The sequence below is a fragment of the Solanum verrucosum genome, unplaced genomic scaffold (genome assembly GCF_900185275.1).
Source record: "Solanum verrucosum unplaced genomic scaffold, falcon-dt-bn FXZP01000172.1, whole genome shotgun sequence".
In the NCBI taxonomy this organism is placed as follows: Eukaryota; Viridiplantae; Streptophyta; class Magnoliopsida; order Solanales; family Solanaceae; genus Solanum; species Solanum verrucosum.
The window spans coordinates 913,298-933,033 of NW_026020299.1; the positions used below are offsets into that span (position 1 = coordinate 913,298).

The following is a 19,736-nucleotide window of genomic DNA, read 5'->3' on the forward strand; positions in this document are numbered from 1 at the left end:
TTGAACACATTGTACTTCTAAAACTATGGATTTAGTACCTTCTCATTAACAAGTTGAATCCTAGATGTTGCTTTTAACTTTGAGATATCTAAGAAAAAGTTACAAACTTGTAGAAACAAAATGCATTATGATTTCACAAGTTTAAGAAATTTAATACAGTAAACAAGCAAATCAAGTTTATTCTCTTACTGTTGTAAAAAATGGAATGAATATCCATGTGGCTCTTTAATGGACCCACCCCTATTTTCAAGATATTGCCAAACTTGGTGTCCAAGTAGCACCACTTACTGTTGCTCTCTTTCTTGCCCAAGCAAGTTATTTCCTAGGCCTATAAAATGACTATATTATAGTGAAAATAATGACAAGGTTCTCCCTCTCAATTCCTTATATCAATGAGCAACATACGATTCTTTCTTCTTATTTAGTTTAGTTAATTACTTTTATTTATTTTATAAAGGCCTGTTAATGTTAACAAATTTCATTATTTATTGTGGAATATGTGAGTAAACTGCATACAACTTATAAGAAAAAAAATCAGAGCATATGCTTATCCTAAAGATATATCAGGTGTTTTTTTCAAAAGCATATAAAAACATTTGATAGCTTATGACATAACACACCACTATTAATTGCTATATTATAATTTTATCAAAACTTCTTAGTTTATATGGATGATGCTATTTTAGTTGCTATATTTTCAGAGTGTAAAATCTATCTTGCACTGTTGTGAATTTAAATATTAAACATCAAAAGATATTCTTAAAAAAAACAGAGTGAACAATAGATCACAAAAGGAAAATGATTTATCTTTTCAAGTTTGATTTTAAGGATATTAAATTTGATTATATTTATGAATGATTATGAAATGATAATTTTATTTTAATTTGATGGTAATAAATAAAGTTTGAATACTTAAGGTATTCTTGTACTTATGGTTTACCATAATTCCTAAGAAAACTATGTAGTAGAGAAATATATTTATATCACCCCCCAAAATTGCTCCCGAAGAGCAATATGATTTTTTATTTTTTTTGGAGAGACTTCATGACATAATTTTATGGTCTACTTGAATTGTAATCCAGGTTACAAGAATTGTTCTGCTACAAAAATTAGTATACTTCATTTCTTGTTAAAATTTAGTTCATTTATCGTATAATCATAAATGATATTTTTAAAGGCACGAGGGTAAACTTTATTATACTTTATCCTATTATACCATTGATTGAAAATATGATGATAGATTCAAGTCTCATCGCACTAAAAAGATAAGACATCGGGTCTAAATTTGGATGCACTATGATAATGTAATATTGGGTTCAAGTCTCATCGAATTATGGCCTAACACGCCATCTTATGAATAAGATGTTGGGTTTGAGTCCCACTAAATATGGCCAGACGTTCCATTCAAATCTCAATGCAATATATTGATGATATAATGATTTTGATGAAAACTTATAAAACACGTGATTTTGCTTCATTCTCTAAAATGAATGTGATAGCCATACATGATAAGTCTAAAAGATGACAAAATCACTATTGTGTTGTATAAATGTATGTGGTGTTACAAGAGACAATAATAATACTCATCATTATGGTAAAAATGAAGAACACTACAGGTTCTCCAAATAATCCTTCAAAATGTGAAGGTAATTTTTGTCATCAAAATGATATAAAAGTTCATTAGACACATGTTTGTTGTGAGACCTAATAATTTGATAAGTTCATAAATCCTCCATCAAAGAAAAAGAAGAGAAAGTGATGACACACTTGACTTTTAAAAGTGATGTCGAGGTATGTGTATGCCATATGAATATGATAAATTTCAAAGCATGACAATGAACTTCTAATGAAAATATAATAATAATTATGAAGCATGTATATATGATTATAGTCAATTCCTTGAAGAGAATGACTTGTGATGAGTATCATAGAAGGTAGACCATTCTTGAAAGTGAATGTGTCAAGAGATGATGGAAGTTATAAATAAGGACATACTCATGTATGATTTTATAAATACCACAACTCACCCCTATGGGAGGTTAGAGAGAAATAAAGAAATTTTATTTTGGTATAAATGGTCATTGGTCAAGTACGTTTAGTACATTACAAATATTATGATATGTTGTATTATGAACTACCAAGAGGGCAAAGGAAAATAATTTTTGGCCACAAAAAAAAAAACAAGTTTTGCTTATAATGATTTTGACCATGACAATAATGATATAAATTTCTCCTTCAAAGATATCTTCACCACATAAACAATGTTGTGAAATATGTGGTGGTATCCAATGTTAATTGTGAACTTTGGTGTACTATTGTGCTACTACCCAAATAAATAAAATTGCTCATGATATTGAAATTGTAATAAGTCTCGAAAGAAACTCTTTAAGTTTTAAAGAAATAGTCAAAAAAAATTATATTGAGACTATAAAATATGGAATGATTAAGATATTCATATTAATATAATCAAAGTGGGTTATAAATGTTTACGTGAAAGATCACTCATGTTTTTATGTTGTTTGTGGTAACTAAATATGAGCATGATGGTAGAATCACATGCGAAATAAACTAGAAGTTAATTGAAATAAATATTAGTTGGCATGACCGTCGGTTGACGACCATCCCGATTCAAATATGATACGGAAATAAATGAGAATTTATGTGGTTATTAATATTGAAGAAATAATAAAATTATCAAGAATTTTCGTGTGTTGTTTGTTCTCACGATAAAATTATCATTGTACCAGCTAAGGTTGAGATTGTATCTCTTGAAATTTTGAAATGTATAAAAAGGTGAATATGTGCCCGTTCACCATCATGTGGACCATCTACTATTATATGATTTTAATAGATGCATCTATGTTATGATCACATGTGCTTTATTATCAACTTGCAATTTGATCTTTGCAAGGTTGTTTGCTGGAATTGTTAAATCAAGAGCACATTTCAAATTATAAAATTATATTGATGATGTTGGTTTATACCAAGTGGTTTATGCAGAAATTATATGCCTCCAATAATAGCAAACCATTGGTTAAGATAACAAAACTCCCAAAAATTGGTATTAGATGTGTTATTTAAAATGTAGCAACACTTGTACGTATCAAGCCAACAAGTTTCCCTATCACAATTGGTTCAGGGTCAGGAACCAAATAATTCTCATCTATAAAATTTAAATGTGCAATATACTATTCAATTGCTCCACCACCACACAATGCACAAAGATGAGTTTCCAAATAAGGTTGGGTGAATGTTAGATTCTCTAACATTAGGGGGAGATGATAAGCAATTGAAAAATAAGTTATACATAATGCAATATCATTGATATGATCCTCGTTGAAGATATAAGTTAAGTCAATTGTCAGACATATTCACTGACCATATGTTATAATCCAGTTATAAATGCTTCAATGAAAGGTCCTTGAAGGACATAATTTATGGCTCACCGAAAACGTGATAGATAAATCGATTCGAAAGATGAAACGTCTTGAAAAAAAAGAGGAGCAAATGATTAAGATGGTCACAATAATGAGGCAAGTACTTTAGAAATAGCACCAAGACATAACACTTTATAAAACCTTGACAAAGGTTCAGGTACCTGAAAATTATGAAAAATAAAGAGAGCTCGGCAAGTTATGTCATATTAGAATCTATATCAAATAACCATTGATGATATCTTTAATATAATATAGCGCTCAAAATTATAAATAGCATCGAGGATCTTTTTAAATTTGTCATATGGTATAAACAGATCAATAATTGGCCAATAAAATATGCAATTCAAGTATATTTTGTTTCACTTAAAAAAGGTGACATTCTGGACTTAAGGTCCATATACCATGATATAATGTCAATGAGGGTACAAATAAATTATTTTGCGACAAGTGAAATCATAAAATATAAAGTACAGCTTTCGCCTTGGGATAAAGGTTTTTCGCAAAAATCTTGACATTGTTATATGGAGATGTGTTCTCCTATGGTGGATGCAATGAAATTTTTTTAGTCTGACAATATATGAAAAACTTGAATACGTATAATGAATGATTATCATGTCTAGACAGTAAATGTTATATGTAAATCCATGAAGGATTTAAAAGATTTTGAAGCGATTCCATTGAATAGTACCTCAATGGTTGTGAGATCGCTTAACATAAAGATCAATTTTGATCTCATTAAAATGGTTAGAAAGTACCAGGTCATGATGCAATTGGTGCACTTAGATATCATGCTATCATTATTCATGATATAATAATTTTATTAATATGCATGCAAAATATAACATCACTCTTATCAGTGAAAATATTAGAGTGAATCAAATATCGATACAAATTATTTATTTTGATTAATCATGTCAAGGTTTATTGATTATGAAATTGCAGGAAATTGTGAAGTTTCATCTCAAGATATTTGTTTTCATGTGAAAATACTTTCATATCATATTATTTTACAAAACAATCAATTCTATTATTATGAAAGTCTCTGTCACTTGGCTATTGCTAGAAACAAGTTGAATAAGCAATTTATCTACACCGACGAGGTCACAAACTAAGTGATTGTCAAGGATGTATTGGCTGAACTCAACATATTCAAGGGACAAGAAAATGATATATCATGATAAGCTCAAGAATGCAACATCTTCATGAACGTGATTTGGTGATAAATACACAAATAATACTAATATTTGGAAAGAATAATAAGATTGGAAGGGATTATTTACAAGGATTAAATGATGTTTTAATCAGGGGGAGTATAATACGCGTTGCACTCTTTTTTCCTTAACCAAGGTTTTGTCCTACTGGGTTTTCCTGGTAAGGTTTTTTATAAGGCAGTTCTCAATGCGTATTACTAGATATATGTACTCTTTTTTCTTCACTAGAATTTTTTTCCACAGGGTTTTTCCTAGTAAGGTTTTAAGGAGACACATTATCTATTGATGAACTCCAATGAGTAACAAACACATCATATTGTGGATGCTCATTACATAATTTTCTGGATGAACTAAAATCAAGAAGACAATTACAAGCAGCTCCGCAAACAGGTACCTATAAGCAGCTCCTCAAGCAGATTCCTATAATCAATTTATAAGAAGCTCCACAACCAGGTTCCTATAAGCAACTTACAAGTAGCTCTACAAGTAGGTTCATACAATCAACTTACAAGTAGCTTCCTTCAAGCAGTTTATGAAGCAACAAGCAATGTGTATTAAGAATAACTACATATTATAGTTACTTTTTTATATATAAATTTTCTTTTACATGAACATTCAAGGGAGAGTGTTGTAAAAAATGAAATTAATGTCCATGTGACTCTTTAATGGGACCCACCCTTATTTCCAAGTTATTGCCAAACTTGGTGCCCAAGTAGCACCACTTACTGTAGCTCTGTCTCTTGCCCAAGCAAGTCGTTTCCTAGGCCTATAAAATGACCATATTATAGTGAAAATAATGACAAGGTTCTCCCTCTCTCAATTCCTTATATCAATGAGCAATATACGATTATTTCTTCTCCTTCTTTCTTCTTATTTAGTTTAGTTAATTATTTTTATTTATTTTATAACACTTGCTAGTTATTATGCTTGTGTATTTACGGCAAGAGATAAGGACTAAGAGTCTGTTTGAATGGACTTATAGTTTTGGCTTATAAGCCAAAAGTCATAAGCTAGGAATTATAACTTATGACTTTTGGCTTATTTTTGTCTTTTTGGATCAAAATCAAGTTTTCTGTTAATTTTACCCTAACATTACAAAAATGCTTAAAATTTATTTGACTGAAAAACCAACAAGATAAGCAAATCCAAAAAAGGCTCCTAAATGAATGTGTATTTACTTCATTAGAAAATGAGATACTACCCGTATTATTTAGGGTAACGTCTCTCACTTAAATTTTTAATTATTAATTGCCTTTCTTGATTTTAACACCATATGTGATTAGGTATTTTGTTAATGGTTGAAATCCCTCCGATCATAAATTAAGTGGCCAATCGTCCGAATTGAAAGCTATCATACACATGCTTGTTAAACTGATTTTGAAGTCTATAAATATGAAAAATTTAGAGTGTGCACATTTTCTTTCAACTCTTACGGCTAGAGTGTTAGCAAAATTTAATGTAGATTAGGAACTTGAACACACTAATCTTACAAAGAGTGACATCACAGAAAAACATACCTGAAATGAAAGAAATTATTTCAGAGAAAAGCGGAATTGTTAATGACAAAACTGTTTTTTTCTACTGCCTTGCCCTAGCTTACGTACCACAACCGTCAATAATGAAAAAGGTGTAAAATAAAAAAAGATAATTCTAATAGGCGGATGGAGGACCAATTTATAGAAGTTAATGTAGACTTAATCTTGTACGTCTGTCAAATAACCATGACATCTATTTGGTTATGAGCTTTACATTAATTGGGCCACAAATAATAATAGTATAACTTACATATATATCATAGTGTAAAACCTAAATTACCTTCTATCTATTATTTTTGTAATTACATAAATCCCATATTTTTTAGGCATTTCGGATACATAATTAAGGATCCGGATACATTATTGTTGATACATTATGTATCAATTTGTTGCACTTAGTAAGGGAAAAAAAGGCTGAAAAATCAAATTAAAATCTCATAGTATCCATTTGTTGCACTAATTAAGGGGAAAAAAGCTGAAAATCAAATTAAGATCCCATAAATTACGCTATTCCATTTCAAATTATTGTCAAGAATTCAAAATCCTATAGTGTAACAAACCAAAAAATTCAAAAATTAAATTTCTTCTTGTTGTTCATCGTTCTCTCTATTTCATAAAAACTTTTGTCAAAATTTTGGATAAGCGAGGTGAGTTATGAATGATACAAAAGTGATGAAATTGTTGTTGGACAAATTAATGATTTCTTTTGTGAATCTTCAAGTTCATTGAATATCCTTTCGATTTTGATTCAAGATTGTTGAAAATTTTGAGATTCAAAATTCTTCTCTAGTTCATTGAAGATCCTTTCCGTTTTGATTCAAAATTGTTGAAAATTTTGAGTTTCAAAATTACTCTCCTAGTTCATTGAAGTTTCTTTCAATTTTGATTCAAAATTATCGAAAATTTTGAAAAGATACATCATGAAGATCCTTTCAATTTAAATTGAGAAGTGTTGTATTTCTACTAGATACATTAAATAAAAAAGTGTTTCCCACAAGATTTTAGGTTTGAGATCGATATATTATTATTTGGTAATTGTTATGTATCAGATACATTTAGTATAAATTCAAATTTACGTATCATAACTAAAAAATTAGTGCATGATACATTATTATTTATGTAACTTATTTTGTTTGAGATCATGAAGATCCTTTCAATTTAAATTGATAAGTGTTGTATTTCTACTAGATACATTAAATAAGAAAGTGTTGCCCATAAGATTTTAAGTTGAGATCGATACACTATTGTTTGGTAATTGTTATGTATCAGATACATTTAGTATAAATTTGAATTTACGTATCATACCTAAAAAATTAGCGTATGATACATTATTTTTTATGTATCTTATTTTGTTTGAGAAATACTATATTTTAAAATATAAAAAATACATTATACATGTAATTGTTCCAAAATAGCATCTTTTTTGTGTGTGTGATAAATAACAGAAAGTTTATGTATCAAGTACATTTATATTGAACATGATAAGCACTAATCAAAGATTCAACAACATTAGAGTTATGTATCAATACCTTAAATATGAACATTATACATTGCATAAAACAAAGGTTATTGTAGTAGTGATGTATCAGATAATGATAACACTAACAAAGACTAATTTAAGACTCCAAATAAACGAGATACATTAAAAATTTGTATGTTTGATAGTGATGGTCGTGCAATGGCAGATCCAACTTTTTCCTTCTTCTTTTTTCGAATGTTTTCAATAGTAGAAACATTAAAAGAAAATAAAAAAATTTCAACGACAAGATGATTAACTAAAATTGCAAAGGTTCAATAAGATTTCAATGAGGGCAGGGGGCGGAGGTAATTTTATTTTTATTTTTATTTTTTAAGATGAAAAAATTAAAAAATAATAATAAAAGAAATCTAAAATTAAAGTGATGAAAAGAAATCTACCTCTTGAATAATTTGAAATCATTAATTGGAAATAGAAAAGATTTGAAATTCAAAAATAGATTAATTGATAAACTTGAGAGACACCTTCTGAAAATCAAAATGAATTTAAAAATTTGTAACTGCTAAAGAAGTGGAGAGAATTTAGGAATAAAATGGAGTGAAATGGGGAGTGGGAAACGTGGGTGTAGGCAGAAAATAGGAGTGAAATATTTATGTATCCGAAAGATTTTATGAATTGGGGAAATTAAGAGATTTTTGAAATTTTTAAAAAAGGTAGGGATAAATGAATATTAAGGGAAGTAAATGTGTGTATATAAGTAATTTTCCCATAATATAATAAGTTACATTTTGTCACTTGGCCCAATTAAGTTGTTCCTATAATATTTAATGACATGAATATTGATCGCACATAAAATAAATCTCTTTTATAATGTCCATCATAATTCATACATACTACTATGACAAACAACTAATGCTAGCTATGATGGTAATACAGTTAGCGTGGAAACTTACAGCAGATGGCTTTAATCTGATGGAGCTGAACAAGATGTAAAGGGAGGCCATATTTTACACTAACTCATCAATACAGGAGATGGATATAGCCTAGAACCTCCATTTTCTACATCTAATTATAATCTTTTTAGGTAATAATTTAAAATATCTAATTATATTTTGGAGCAGATGTTCTTCAATATTTACTATATAGTAATACAATAGTCTAGACCGAATTTTCTACCAGGAAAAAACAACCTAAAAACTTCAATTTCTCTAAAAGAATGCGAGAATAAAATTGGGAAAATGGTCCAAAATATATTTGAGCTTTGACGAAATTGGTGTAACGATCCCAAACTTTGGGTGGGTTCTATTACCCTACAATATCTATTACTATAGTTTAAAGGTATATTTGTGCCCAGCTATACCACTTACCTAGTCAATCGTAAGTCATTGTCTCACATGCGCCATTTAACTAACTAAATTGGTCAATTAGTCTAATTAATTGATTTTTTTTTAAAAAATTGAATATTTGATAAATTAAAAAGGTCAAAAAGGGAAATTTGTATTCAGTTGCCAACCTTTCCTCTTCCCCAAGTCTGATAAATTAAGCGTCTCAAAGAGAGCAACAACCCATGGAAACATCGCATTTTCTCATTCAACTTTGGATCATCCTTGTCAAAACAAATGTTATTCAAATTCAATTTTACAACTTTATTTCTTCCATGGCTAATCCTAACTAAAAAATCAGAAATTAGAAGCCCTTATTAAAAATTGAACAAACAAGACAAACAAAGCATCAAAAATTAAAGAGAATAACTTCTTAAAGCTTACCTTTTTGAGCTACAATGATGATTTTGTGTTTGAGTGAACAATGGCTATGGAGAAGAAGAATTAGGTAAAGAGGTAAAAAGAAATGGGTCTAAATTAATCAATATTATTAAAAAATGAATATTATCAAAACAAATTTCACCTTATTGTTACGTGACAGTTAATGATAGGCTCATAAAATATTATTTTGTGACCTACGCTGCCCATCGTATATGTATTCATGCATTGATTTAGTTGGCATACTTTTAAAATACACTATTAAATAGTGTAGAGAAATAATAGAATTCGCCCATAATTTGAAATTGTTACAACAATTTTTATCAAAATTCAAATATATTTCGGACCATTTCCATATAAATATGTGCAAAATTTAGTAGTTACCACCAAACAAAAATTTCAGGTGTGTGACTTCATGTACACTTAGTAGTGGACATAAGGAGTAGACGGTCAAAGTTGGACCCAAGTTCAAGGTTGGAGAAGATGCATTTGTGGTGTATCATGACTTCATGTGCATAACAGGCCTAAATCTTTTTAACATTACGGACCCGTTTGGTAGGAGGTATTAATCGAAATAGTCTATGAATTAAAATTTAGTCCAACAAAAACATTGTTTGGTTACTTTATTTAACATAATCCATGGATTAGTTATACCTCATACAAGGTCTTATTTTATCCCTAGAAAAGGGAGGGATAACTAATCCAAGGTTTAATAATCCATAGATTAGTTATACCTCATACAAGGTCCTATTTTATCCCTAGAAAAGGGAGGGATAACTAATCCAAGGTTTAACAATCCTTGGCTAAGACCCCTAAATGACTAAACTATCCCAAATCTTTTTTCCTAATTTTTTTTTTGTAATTTAATGCTTTTTTTATTTATATGAGAATATTTATAAATATTCTTTTAAATTCTCCGAATTCGTTCCATGTAATTTGATGATTTCACTAATTAATATTTTTTTCTTCATGTTTGATTTGCTATATTGGATTGATTTTTTTTCGGGGTTTTTTTAAATGTAGTTCGTCGATTGACCACTTGAACTATTTTTTCTTAAAAAAATAAGCTTCGTGTATTTGAACAATTTAAGCAGCCTTAAATCTATGTTAAGTTTAAGGTATTTTTCATCAACAAAAAATTAGAAATATACCGTGCTATCAAGGATCTCTATATATATGGTGGCATATCACACCTCAAAATTAATAATATATTTTAGTATTTAACTTGACAAATTAAATGAAATATAAAATCTCATAATAACTCAAGGGTATAATAAGAAAAAAAAAATCTAGAATTTTAAATCAAACATAAGATTAAATGAAAAACATTGAACCAAACACTTAATAAAAACTAATCATTGCATTACTAAACCTTGCATTACTAATTCTTACATTACTAATTCATGCATTAGTAATTCCTGCATTATGCATCTTTGTACCAAACGACCCTAAGGAGCCAAAGAACTAGTGCAGCTTAAAAAGCTATTGTTTTTTTCTTCTAAGGATATGAGCATGGAAAAGAACATGCATTACTTACTTAACAGAAGGACGTGTACTCTATTTGTAAGGAGAGGTATTCGATTATACATTTGTAAAACAGGCTATTTAGGTGATATTTTCATTTGACTGAAAGGGGCATAATCCATTAATCTTCTAAAGGTTATAGTGATTCAGTAAAATGTAATGATGAAGTCAATATTTCCTTCTTTTTTTTGGTTTCCATCAGTATTTAGTACTTGCACTGATCCCGATTAAATTCTATATCCGCACTGGAAAGTTCTACATTAGGAGTTAAGTGCTCTCTGATAAAGACTCAGCAAGGCTCAAATCCAAGACATCTAGTTAAGGACGGAGAAATATTTACCATTTCACTACACCCTTTTGGTTGGCCGGAAGGCAAACAATTTATAAGTACATGTGATGAACTATAACTCTACCGTCCAAAATGTATCTAGTCCTAGTAACCAGAAAGTCAAGAAAGTTAAAACAATTGTGTGGTGCAATTGCTTCTTTAAATAAAGATCCCTCGCTATTTAGCGATGAACAAGCCAACCAAATGGCAAAGCTCAAACATGAAATCCCTTTCATGGTTAAGAAATGGATGGACTTGGCACGAGCCGAATCAAGTTACCAGGAATTCTTGATCAACTTTGAAGAGGACGCGAAAAAATTGGATAATTAATAGGATTAGATTAGAAGAAACATTGAAGTCGGAGTATGATAAATAGGAGGAACGAGCTAGAGAATAGGAAGCAGCCCTAGCAATCACCAAAAGAAGTGTTCTACCTCACTTATTTTGGAATCACCAATTAAGTATCCTCCAAAAGATGATAAAGATGTAACATCCTAGCAAAAGATTTAAAAAGAAAAGTCATTTTACTCGAAGTAATCTACAAATAAATAATCTTACTATAACAGAGGTTAATAATCAAATACTATAGTTTCAGTCGAACATAATTGTAAGAGAAATACAAGTTACTACATTATATTAAAAGAGAAGTATAGATAAGGTATGCAGATAAGAACTTGAAACATCATGACATCCTTACCTTCCACTTTAAAAAGGTCTGAAAAATAAAATTGATTCTCTGTTTGCAAACAAAATAATATATATTCTTAAAAATCATATGAAAAATATATTGTAACGACCTAAGTAGACTATCCAAGGAAATTTATGCTATAAGCACAAGTAAATCGGTGTTACTTGTTATGTTATGAGGATTCCCAATATTCTCCTTAATTTTCTATTTTCTATGCCTTCATATATTGTGCTCGACCATCTTGTTCTTTTTCTATTTCTTTAAATTTGATTTTTTAACTTATTTTTACTACTTTACCTTAAAGTGATCTTGAAGTTCTCATTTCAAGCATTTTTAGTCATGATTAATCTTGTACTAGATCCTGAGATATATGTATGATTTATATTTAATAAGTTTAACTTTAAAAAAAAATTAATATTGAACACATTGTACTTCTAAAACTACGGGTTCAATACTTTGTTTTTAACATGTTGAATACTAGACTACTTGAGATGTCTAAATATATACTTGTACAAATAAAAGTCATTATGAATTCACAAGTTTAAGAAATTTAATATACTCCCTCCGTCCCATTTTATGTGAGGTGGTTTGATTCAGCACGAAATTTAAGAAAGAAAGAAAGACTTTTAAAATTTGTGGTCCAAAATGAAAAATAGAAATTTGTGTGACTGTAAATTATTTCATTAATGGTAAAATAGACATTTTATAGTTAAATTGTTACTTAATATAGAAATGTGTCATTCTTTTTTGGATTGACTAAAAAGGAAAGTAAGTCACATAAATTGGGACAGAGGAAATAATAAACAAGGAAATCAAGTTTATTATCTTGCTAGATATTGTGCTTGTGTAGTGATTGTGGTAAGAGTGATTGTGGCAAGACTAAGAGTCTGTTTGATTGGACTTGTAGCTTTTAAATTATAAGTCAAACGTTATAAATTAGAAATTCTAACTTATGATTTATTTTTATCTTTTTGGTTTAAAAACAAGTTCTTAAAGGCACTTTTTTTTACCCAAATACTACAAAAATTATTAAAAGTTATTTTGACTTAAAAAGCTTTAAATAAGTCAATCCACTAAGCTCCTTAATGAATGTGTACATTTACTTCATCAGACACTACAAAAAAAGCCTAAATAGTGAGGGTTTATTTTAGAGCAACTTTTACATATAGCAAACACAAAATTCATATTTGTATGCTATAGCAAAATTTGCATATTTGCACTACATAGCAAACATATATATGTATAATTCGCTATACATATACAAAAAAAAACAGTTGTATAATCTGCTTTGGTATACATATACAAAAAGATCAATTGTATAAAGTGAGAGAGGCGAGTGAGCGAGCGAGATCTGGGAGAGTGACGAGCGAGATCTGGGAGAGGGGAGAGAGGGAAACGAAAAAATATGTATATGTACAATTTTCACGCATTTTATACATTTGCGTTTTTGTATAAAGTGAGAGAGGCGAGTGAGAGAGCGAGATCTGGGAGAGTGGCGAGCAAGATCTGGAAGAGGGGAGAGAGGTGAACGAAAATATATGTATATATACAATTTTCTCTCGCTTCATACAAACACAAACGCACTTTATACACTTGTGTTTGTATAAAAAACGAGAGAGGCCAGGGAGAGAACGAGAGTGGCAAGCGAGATTCACCAGGAAAGAGGTGAAATAGCAACAGTTTGCTATGAGGTACAATTAAATTAAACTATATTTAATTTGAATTAATAGTTTGTTATTATATACAATTTTCCCGTCCTTTTTGCTATTATATACAATTTTCCCTTTATTTTACATACTATGGGGGTTAGAAACCCCCACAGTTTGTTGTAACAAAGGTTTCAGCAACCTCCGGAGTTAAGTCTGCCATAATTAATTTGTGGGGATTTTTCACTAACCCCTATAACAAGCAGCAAGGGTTATTTTGTGACGATTTGAACCCCACAAATTGATTCTTAGAAAACTACCATTTAATTTCCAGGAGTCACAACCTCTGATAGTAGTAACAAAATAGTAGGGGTGGAAACCCCCACAATTCATGAAAATATAAATATCTTCCTATATTTTTGCCATCCGTGGAACAATACTCTAAAGCTAATTAGGTCAATAATAATTCGAACAATCATAAATTTGTACACGTAATGATAGTGTTGCCAGCAATCAAAAAAACATTAGTGGGTACTTTCACATTGCTAACATAAAATTGTTTATGTATCATTTGGCTGGGAGAGCATAATAATGTCGTGTATGTATTCAACTCCACTACGAGTAAATTGATATTATCCCTACTACCCCGATCAATTGCTAAACACATCATTCACTCTAATCATTATGACATCCGGTCCAATCATGCAATTACATCATCGAAACTATCTAATACGATTGCGAGACACTAACGTTTGCCACTATAACAATTATCACCGGATGGTCTTGCGTCCATGGAGGAAAATGGTTCACTAGCCACATCTTGGCTGCAAAAAAAAAAAAAAAAAAAGCAGAACAACAAAACATCATAAGCAACATCAGTTTGACATAACTTAATTTAAGACCATAAAATTCAAAAATCTTACGTATTACTTTCTTAAACATCATAACCAACGGTGACTGAACATTTTCTTCACTAGCAGGGGACTATCAAAGTAAAACGAACAATGGGAATATAATGGACAAATTTGGCTAATATCCCACTTAATAAATGAAAAAGAAAAGAACTTGATAAGTTTATCAGTTTAACAGAATATATATGGGATGAAGGAGGAGAAATGTCTAGTTTTCGGCGTCCAGGCTTGTCTCTGATTACAAATTGTAGGCAAAACTTCAAATTTGTACCAAAATATGTTGTTTGATATGGTCCTTTCTGCCATTTATGGGCCATCTACTTAAATTATTAGTTGTCCAGAAGTAGTCCATACCTCTGTATGGCATCGGTGTAGACCTCAAGTTCTTTTAAAATGCCATAAGCATCAAATGTGTCATCTACTATCGAAATCATTGCTAGTCTTAGCAAACATGACACGAGCCTGAGAGTACTGAGGTTCAGCATACACTCCCACTGTCCAAAAGTAGCATTCGGCAGCTATAGCCCTAGCATATGGAAGTGTTATCACAAAATCCAAATCTTTCCACCACCTACAAAATAAGTACGAATGTTAGAATTAATTCGAGAAATTACTATCAACAAACAATTTATATTTTTGATGTTAATTAACAGCTTAATTACCTTGATACTTCACTGAGTTCTTGCTTGTGCAACATCTGGAGTAAGTTGAAATCCAGTTTTGCAAATCGGAGCAACACATCATTCTTAAATTCCTCCTCTTCGTAGATGGAGATGAAGTAGCGTGTCTCAACTCTTGGAATGCTCTTATGAAGAGATTTCACAAGTGCATGTGTCACTTGTTTACTCAGTGGTGACTTCAAATGTGGAGCTGCAGACTCAAGATGAGCAGTAGAGAAAGCAAGAACCTCTTCTAAAATATCTTCTCCATGAGTCCTTACATGTGAAGCTTCGTATAAGTTCAAAAGACCCTTGATGTCGTTGCCAAGGGATTCATTAAATTTTCCTTTTGCATCTTGGAATCTGCTAAAGAGTTCTGGTTCAAGTTGAAAACAAAAGAGTAATCAATTAAAAGTCAGTGGCGTAAGCAAGAACATAATAATTATATATAAAAAAAAATTAGAAAGTAGTAGCGCTTAATTCTCCAATTCATATAGTAGTGTTTGATAGATATATTACTTGGAGAGATGTTGTAACCATGTTGTCTTAGTAATCGAAATTGAACAGTTGATATGATAATTCTAACTTTTATCTTCATTTCTTATGTTCGAATTTGTCAAAATGGAGTACAAGAGAAGTCAGCACAAGCTCGCTGATCAAGTTTACGGGATGACCACATATTCTCCCATGGATGGAAGGAAATGAAGGCATCATGAGAGGACTTAAATGAACAAGTTTATGAAGTTCTAACCTTGACTTTTAAGCTAACACATTTATTAGCTACCGACCTTGAATTTTAACAAATATACTCATATTTTACTAGATCCAAGTTTCTTGAATTTCATTTTACAGGTTTTACCACACATAATAGTGAAACATAAGATATCATTAATACTGATGCATAGCAATTCAGCAATTCTGAGTGATTACAACACAACAACAACATACCCAGAAGATTCTCACAAGTGGGATCTAGGGAGGGGTGATGTACACAGACCTTAACCTTATGCTTGTGAGGTAGAGAGGTTGTTTCCGATAGAACCTCGGCTGGAGAAAATACTAGGCTTCTTGACATCAGTACCTGAGGGGGTAACAAAGTGGGCCATTTTATGCCTTAACTAAATGAGCAAATAAAAACATGCAGCAAGGGCCTCAGAAAAATACTAGCCTTCTTGACATCAGTACCTGATTAAGTGAGTTAATAGGTCCATCTCAAGAACAAATCTACTTTAACCTAAGCATTAATGTTCCACCCACAACAATAGTCAATCATAAGCTACTCCCTCTTTCTTTTTCTTCTTCTTTTCAATAACAGTGTTGTCTAGAGTTGTCTAGGCCAGATTGCGCGCACCTTGACTATTTTGGTACTCTTAAGGAAGCATGTTATGTCAAACTATGGATAAATAAACCATTCGTGTTAATATATAGCAGTGAATGGTGTAATACACCTAATACAAAACAAGCCCATGATCTGGACATAATATAAGATTCAAGGTTCAGAGAAAATGACTTTCATTTATTAGAAAGGAAAAACAACATAAACTTACCTCCAAAGATGATCAGGATAATACGTCTTCAAGCAATCCAGGTGTTTCTCAAGGTTATGGCCCATCCAATCTTACTCTACTAATTGACTCTCCATTGTGAAGAATCTGCAGAATTCTCTCCCGGACTTCATTCAGAGGCATGGCATCTCGTAGATTTACCTCCGTTATACCAGTAATTTCATACCTGGCACAAAATGGTGAGGAAGTGTGGAAAGGTGTAATGCTAAAAATGTCACCTGATACTATAAATAGATATGTTTATTTGACAGCAAATACCTATAATCAGTCACAGGAATCTGAGGTAGAACAAAAGTGTGAACAATAAGCTTCTCATCTTCGTCAACTAGGCATACCCTTGCACAAAGGTCTAGTGAGCAATCACTCCCCCCTCCAACCATTTCACAATCTATGGCAACTGCTTCCCGACTTCTTATGCTGCTAATTCCATTACTTATATCCACTTCGTCTTCTGAATAAAACATCTCTATTGTATCCTACAACAATTATACATACACATTCCAACAACTCTAGGTTTTGGTCATGGAAGATGGTTAGTTTTTTTACCTAATATTTTTTTTAGCGTCTTCTTAGGACAAAACAACATCCCTTGATCAACAGGTAATCAACCGTCACCACACCATAATGGGGAAATCCACCAATAGGAGTAATATCTTTATCGGTCCTGTGAAACTCAAGCGTGTTAATAAGTAGTGACAATCTTGAATTGTTGGTTTGATGCAAGGTATAGCTGAAATTGCTCGCCATTCAATTGTCGTTCATCACAAAAATGGTCAATCAGTGTTTTAGGTACTGAGCTGCATTTGTATAGAAGCAACATCAACTCTCCAAGGATAACAACAATGGGCGCGCATTTCCGAATGAAAGCCTAAAGTCATCAAGTAATGAATTCATAATGAAACAATGTCAAATATCCACCAGATACACATACTTAAATATAACAAATGAGACAATAATCATCATTAACAGTATTCATGAAGTCAAGCATGAAAGAGTGTAGTTGTAGCTATTTATACCCAAGTCATTAGTAGGGCGAAATTTAGATTTAAAGAGCATTATAGAGATCAGAGACTGTCACACTGTAGCAGTGCAACTAGCAAGACCACCAAATAGAGCATTTAGCAAAGTCACTATTCCCTGCCAGGAGTTACAGTTCATGATGTAATAAAGGTCAATAAAGAGAGGATAGAAGAGAACATTTGATCTCACCAGTCAGTCAACACCCTGGCTAATGAAGGGTGTCACTTGTGCAGCGCTGCTGCTTCCATATCTTGTTGATGCAAGTAATACACCAACTGATTGCACAACAAAAGGATTCAAATTGAATTCAAAACTAGATTTCACTATGAAAATGAAAGACCACAGTACGAAAAACAATTTATAACTTATTTCTTGCAGCCTACTTTTTAAGCAACATTAGATATGCGGACTATGTTATATATCAATCGCCAACAAATAAGTAAGGGATCAGAGAACAGACTTTCACAGAAGCAACAAAAGAAGCGATCATCCTAGGAAACCTACATGCTACATGCTATTCAAAGCACACACATAGGAGTTTACACAAAATTAAAAAATGGTGAAGATGAAAGAGTCAATTGCAAAAAAAAAAAAAAAACACTAAAGTTAACCCGAAGAAGAAAGGTATACTAGGAACACACAAATACCTGATTCAAGATTTCATGGTTCGATTGGAAGAACTTCACCGGATTTGAGAGACTGGAGGGTGAGACACCGAGAGAACTACATGTGTTTACCAAAAAGACATGGTTATCTACAAAAGACACGCCAAATCCTCTAAATAATCCGGAACTACATGTGTTCACCAAAATTAAATAAGGGATCAGATGTTACTCCTCAACTGAACAATAACCAAATGAAATCAGATTTTCATGTCCTATGGCGACAAGCATTCCAATAAGTTCCAGAGCTATTATATACAAACATTTCAACAAGTCATTACTTTATTAACAACAACTCTAAAGAAAAGTGACATATCCAAGTTAATGATAATACCACCTTCCTAGCCAACCAACATATTTCATTTTTTTTTTTTTTTTTTTTTTTTGATAACCGAGAAATCCGTCTGTGACCCACCCTTTGGACCAATCACAGCCTTCTAAACTCGGTGGATAATGGACCCGCCCCTCATTTTTGTCTCATTCTATTCTTTTTTTTTCCTTGAAGAAAGCTTCAATTTTAGCTATCAAGTAGTAATGCTAAAACAGAGTAAAATCAACCTGAAAATGCTTGTATTAAATAAATTTTAGGTAAAAGAACTAAATTTAAGCATTTAGAATACCTGATTATCAGGAATTAGTGACACTTGTGCATAGACCTCCTTCGACACAGCATCTGCCGGTAATCAAACACATGGAAACCGAATGCCAAGTAATTGAAAAAATATTCAAAAAATTTTATCGACAAACCTATACAAGCAAATATTTTAACCAATATGTACCAAATCTTCAACAAAATTGACACTAACAAGAGAAGAAGTATACTAAATTGTATTATAAGCTATGGACGGATACTTGGAGAGATTTCCGAGTGACCTTGAGGTAGGCATACTTCCTTTCTTCGGCGCAGCGAAATTAACGGTCAACACATGCATGCCAGAGCTCTATCACATTGATGATTGATGTCACCGCCGACAGATTTGACGCCAAACTTCCAGACGTCTTTGCCGATGCTGCCGGTGAATCCAATGACACCAGCGCCGTTGTTTCTTCTCTGACATAGTGTTATCTGTAGAAACCCTAAGGTGTAATTAGTGCACAACTATCAAATTTGAGAAAAATTGGACGGAAGAGGAGAAATGGCATTGGGGAAATGGAAGGAAAAGAAAAGGTCCCCACCTTAATATTATGGAATTTTAATTTTTGAGGATTACCAGGGTTATTGATTCCCACAAATTGCTATGAAATTAGAAGGGTTATTCAAACCTTTGCAATTAGATGCAATTTATCGAGTTATATTAACCTCCTCAATAAAA

At 31.5% G+C, this 19,736-nt stretch overlaps 1 protein-coding gene and 1 pseudogene across 1 annotated transcript; both read right to left on the bottom strand.

Annotated features, from left to right (window-relative positions):
* Positions 1-14,351: 14,351 nt before the first annotated feature.
* Positions 14,352-16,282, bottom strand: LOC125834823 (viridiflorene synthase-like; annotated as a pseudogene).
* Positions 16,283-16,777: 495 nt separating this feature from the next.
* On the bottom strand, positions 16,778-17,591 carry LOC125834824 (RNA exonuclease 4-like). The gene is made up of 2 exons (XM_049513977.1): positions 17,000-17,591; positions 16,778-16,907 (listed from the first exon to the last, which is right to left on the bottom strand). Exons 1-2 carry the CDS (start codon positions 17,203-17,205, stop codon positions 16,778-16,780), a joined length of 336 nt encoding a protein of 111 aa, XP_049369934.1. The 5' UTR covers positions 17,206-17,591.
* Between the last annotated feature and the right edge of the window lie 2,145 nt (positions 17,592-19,736).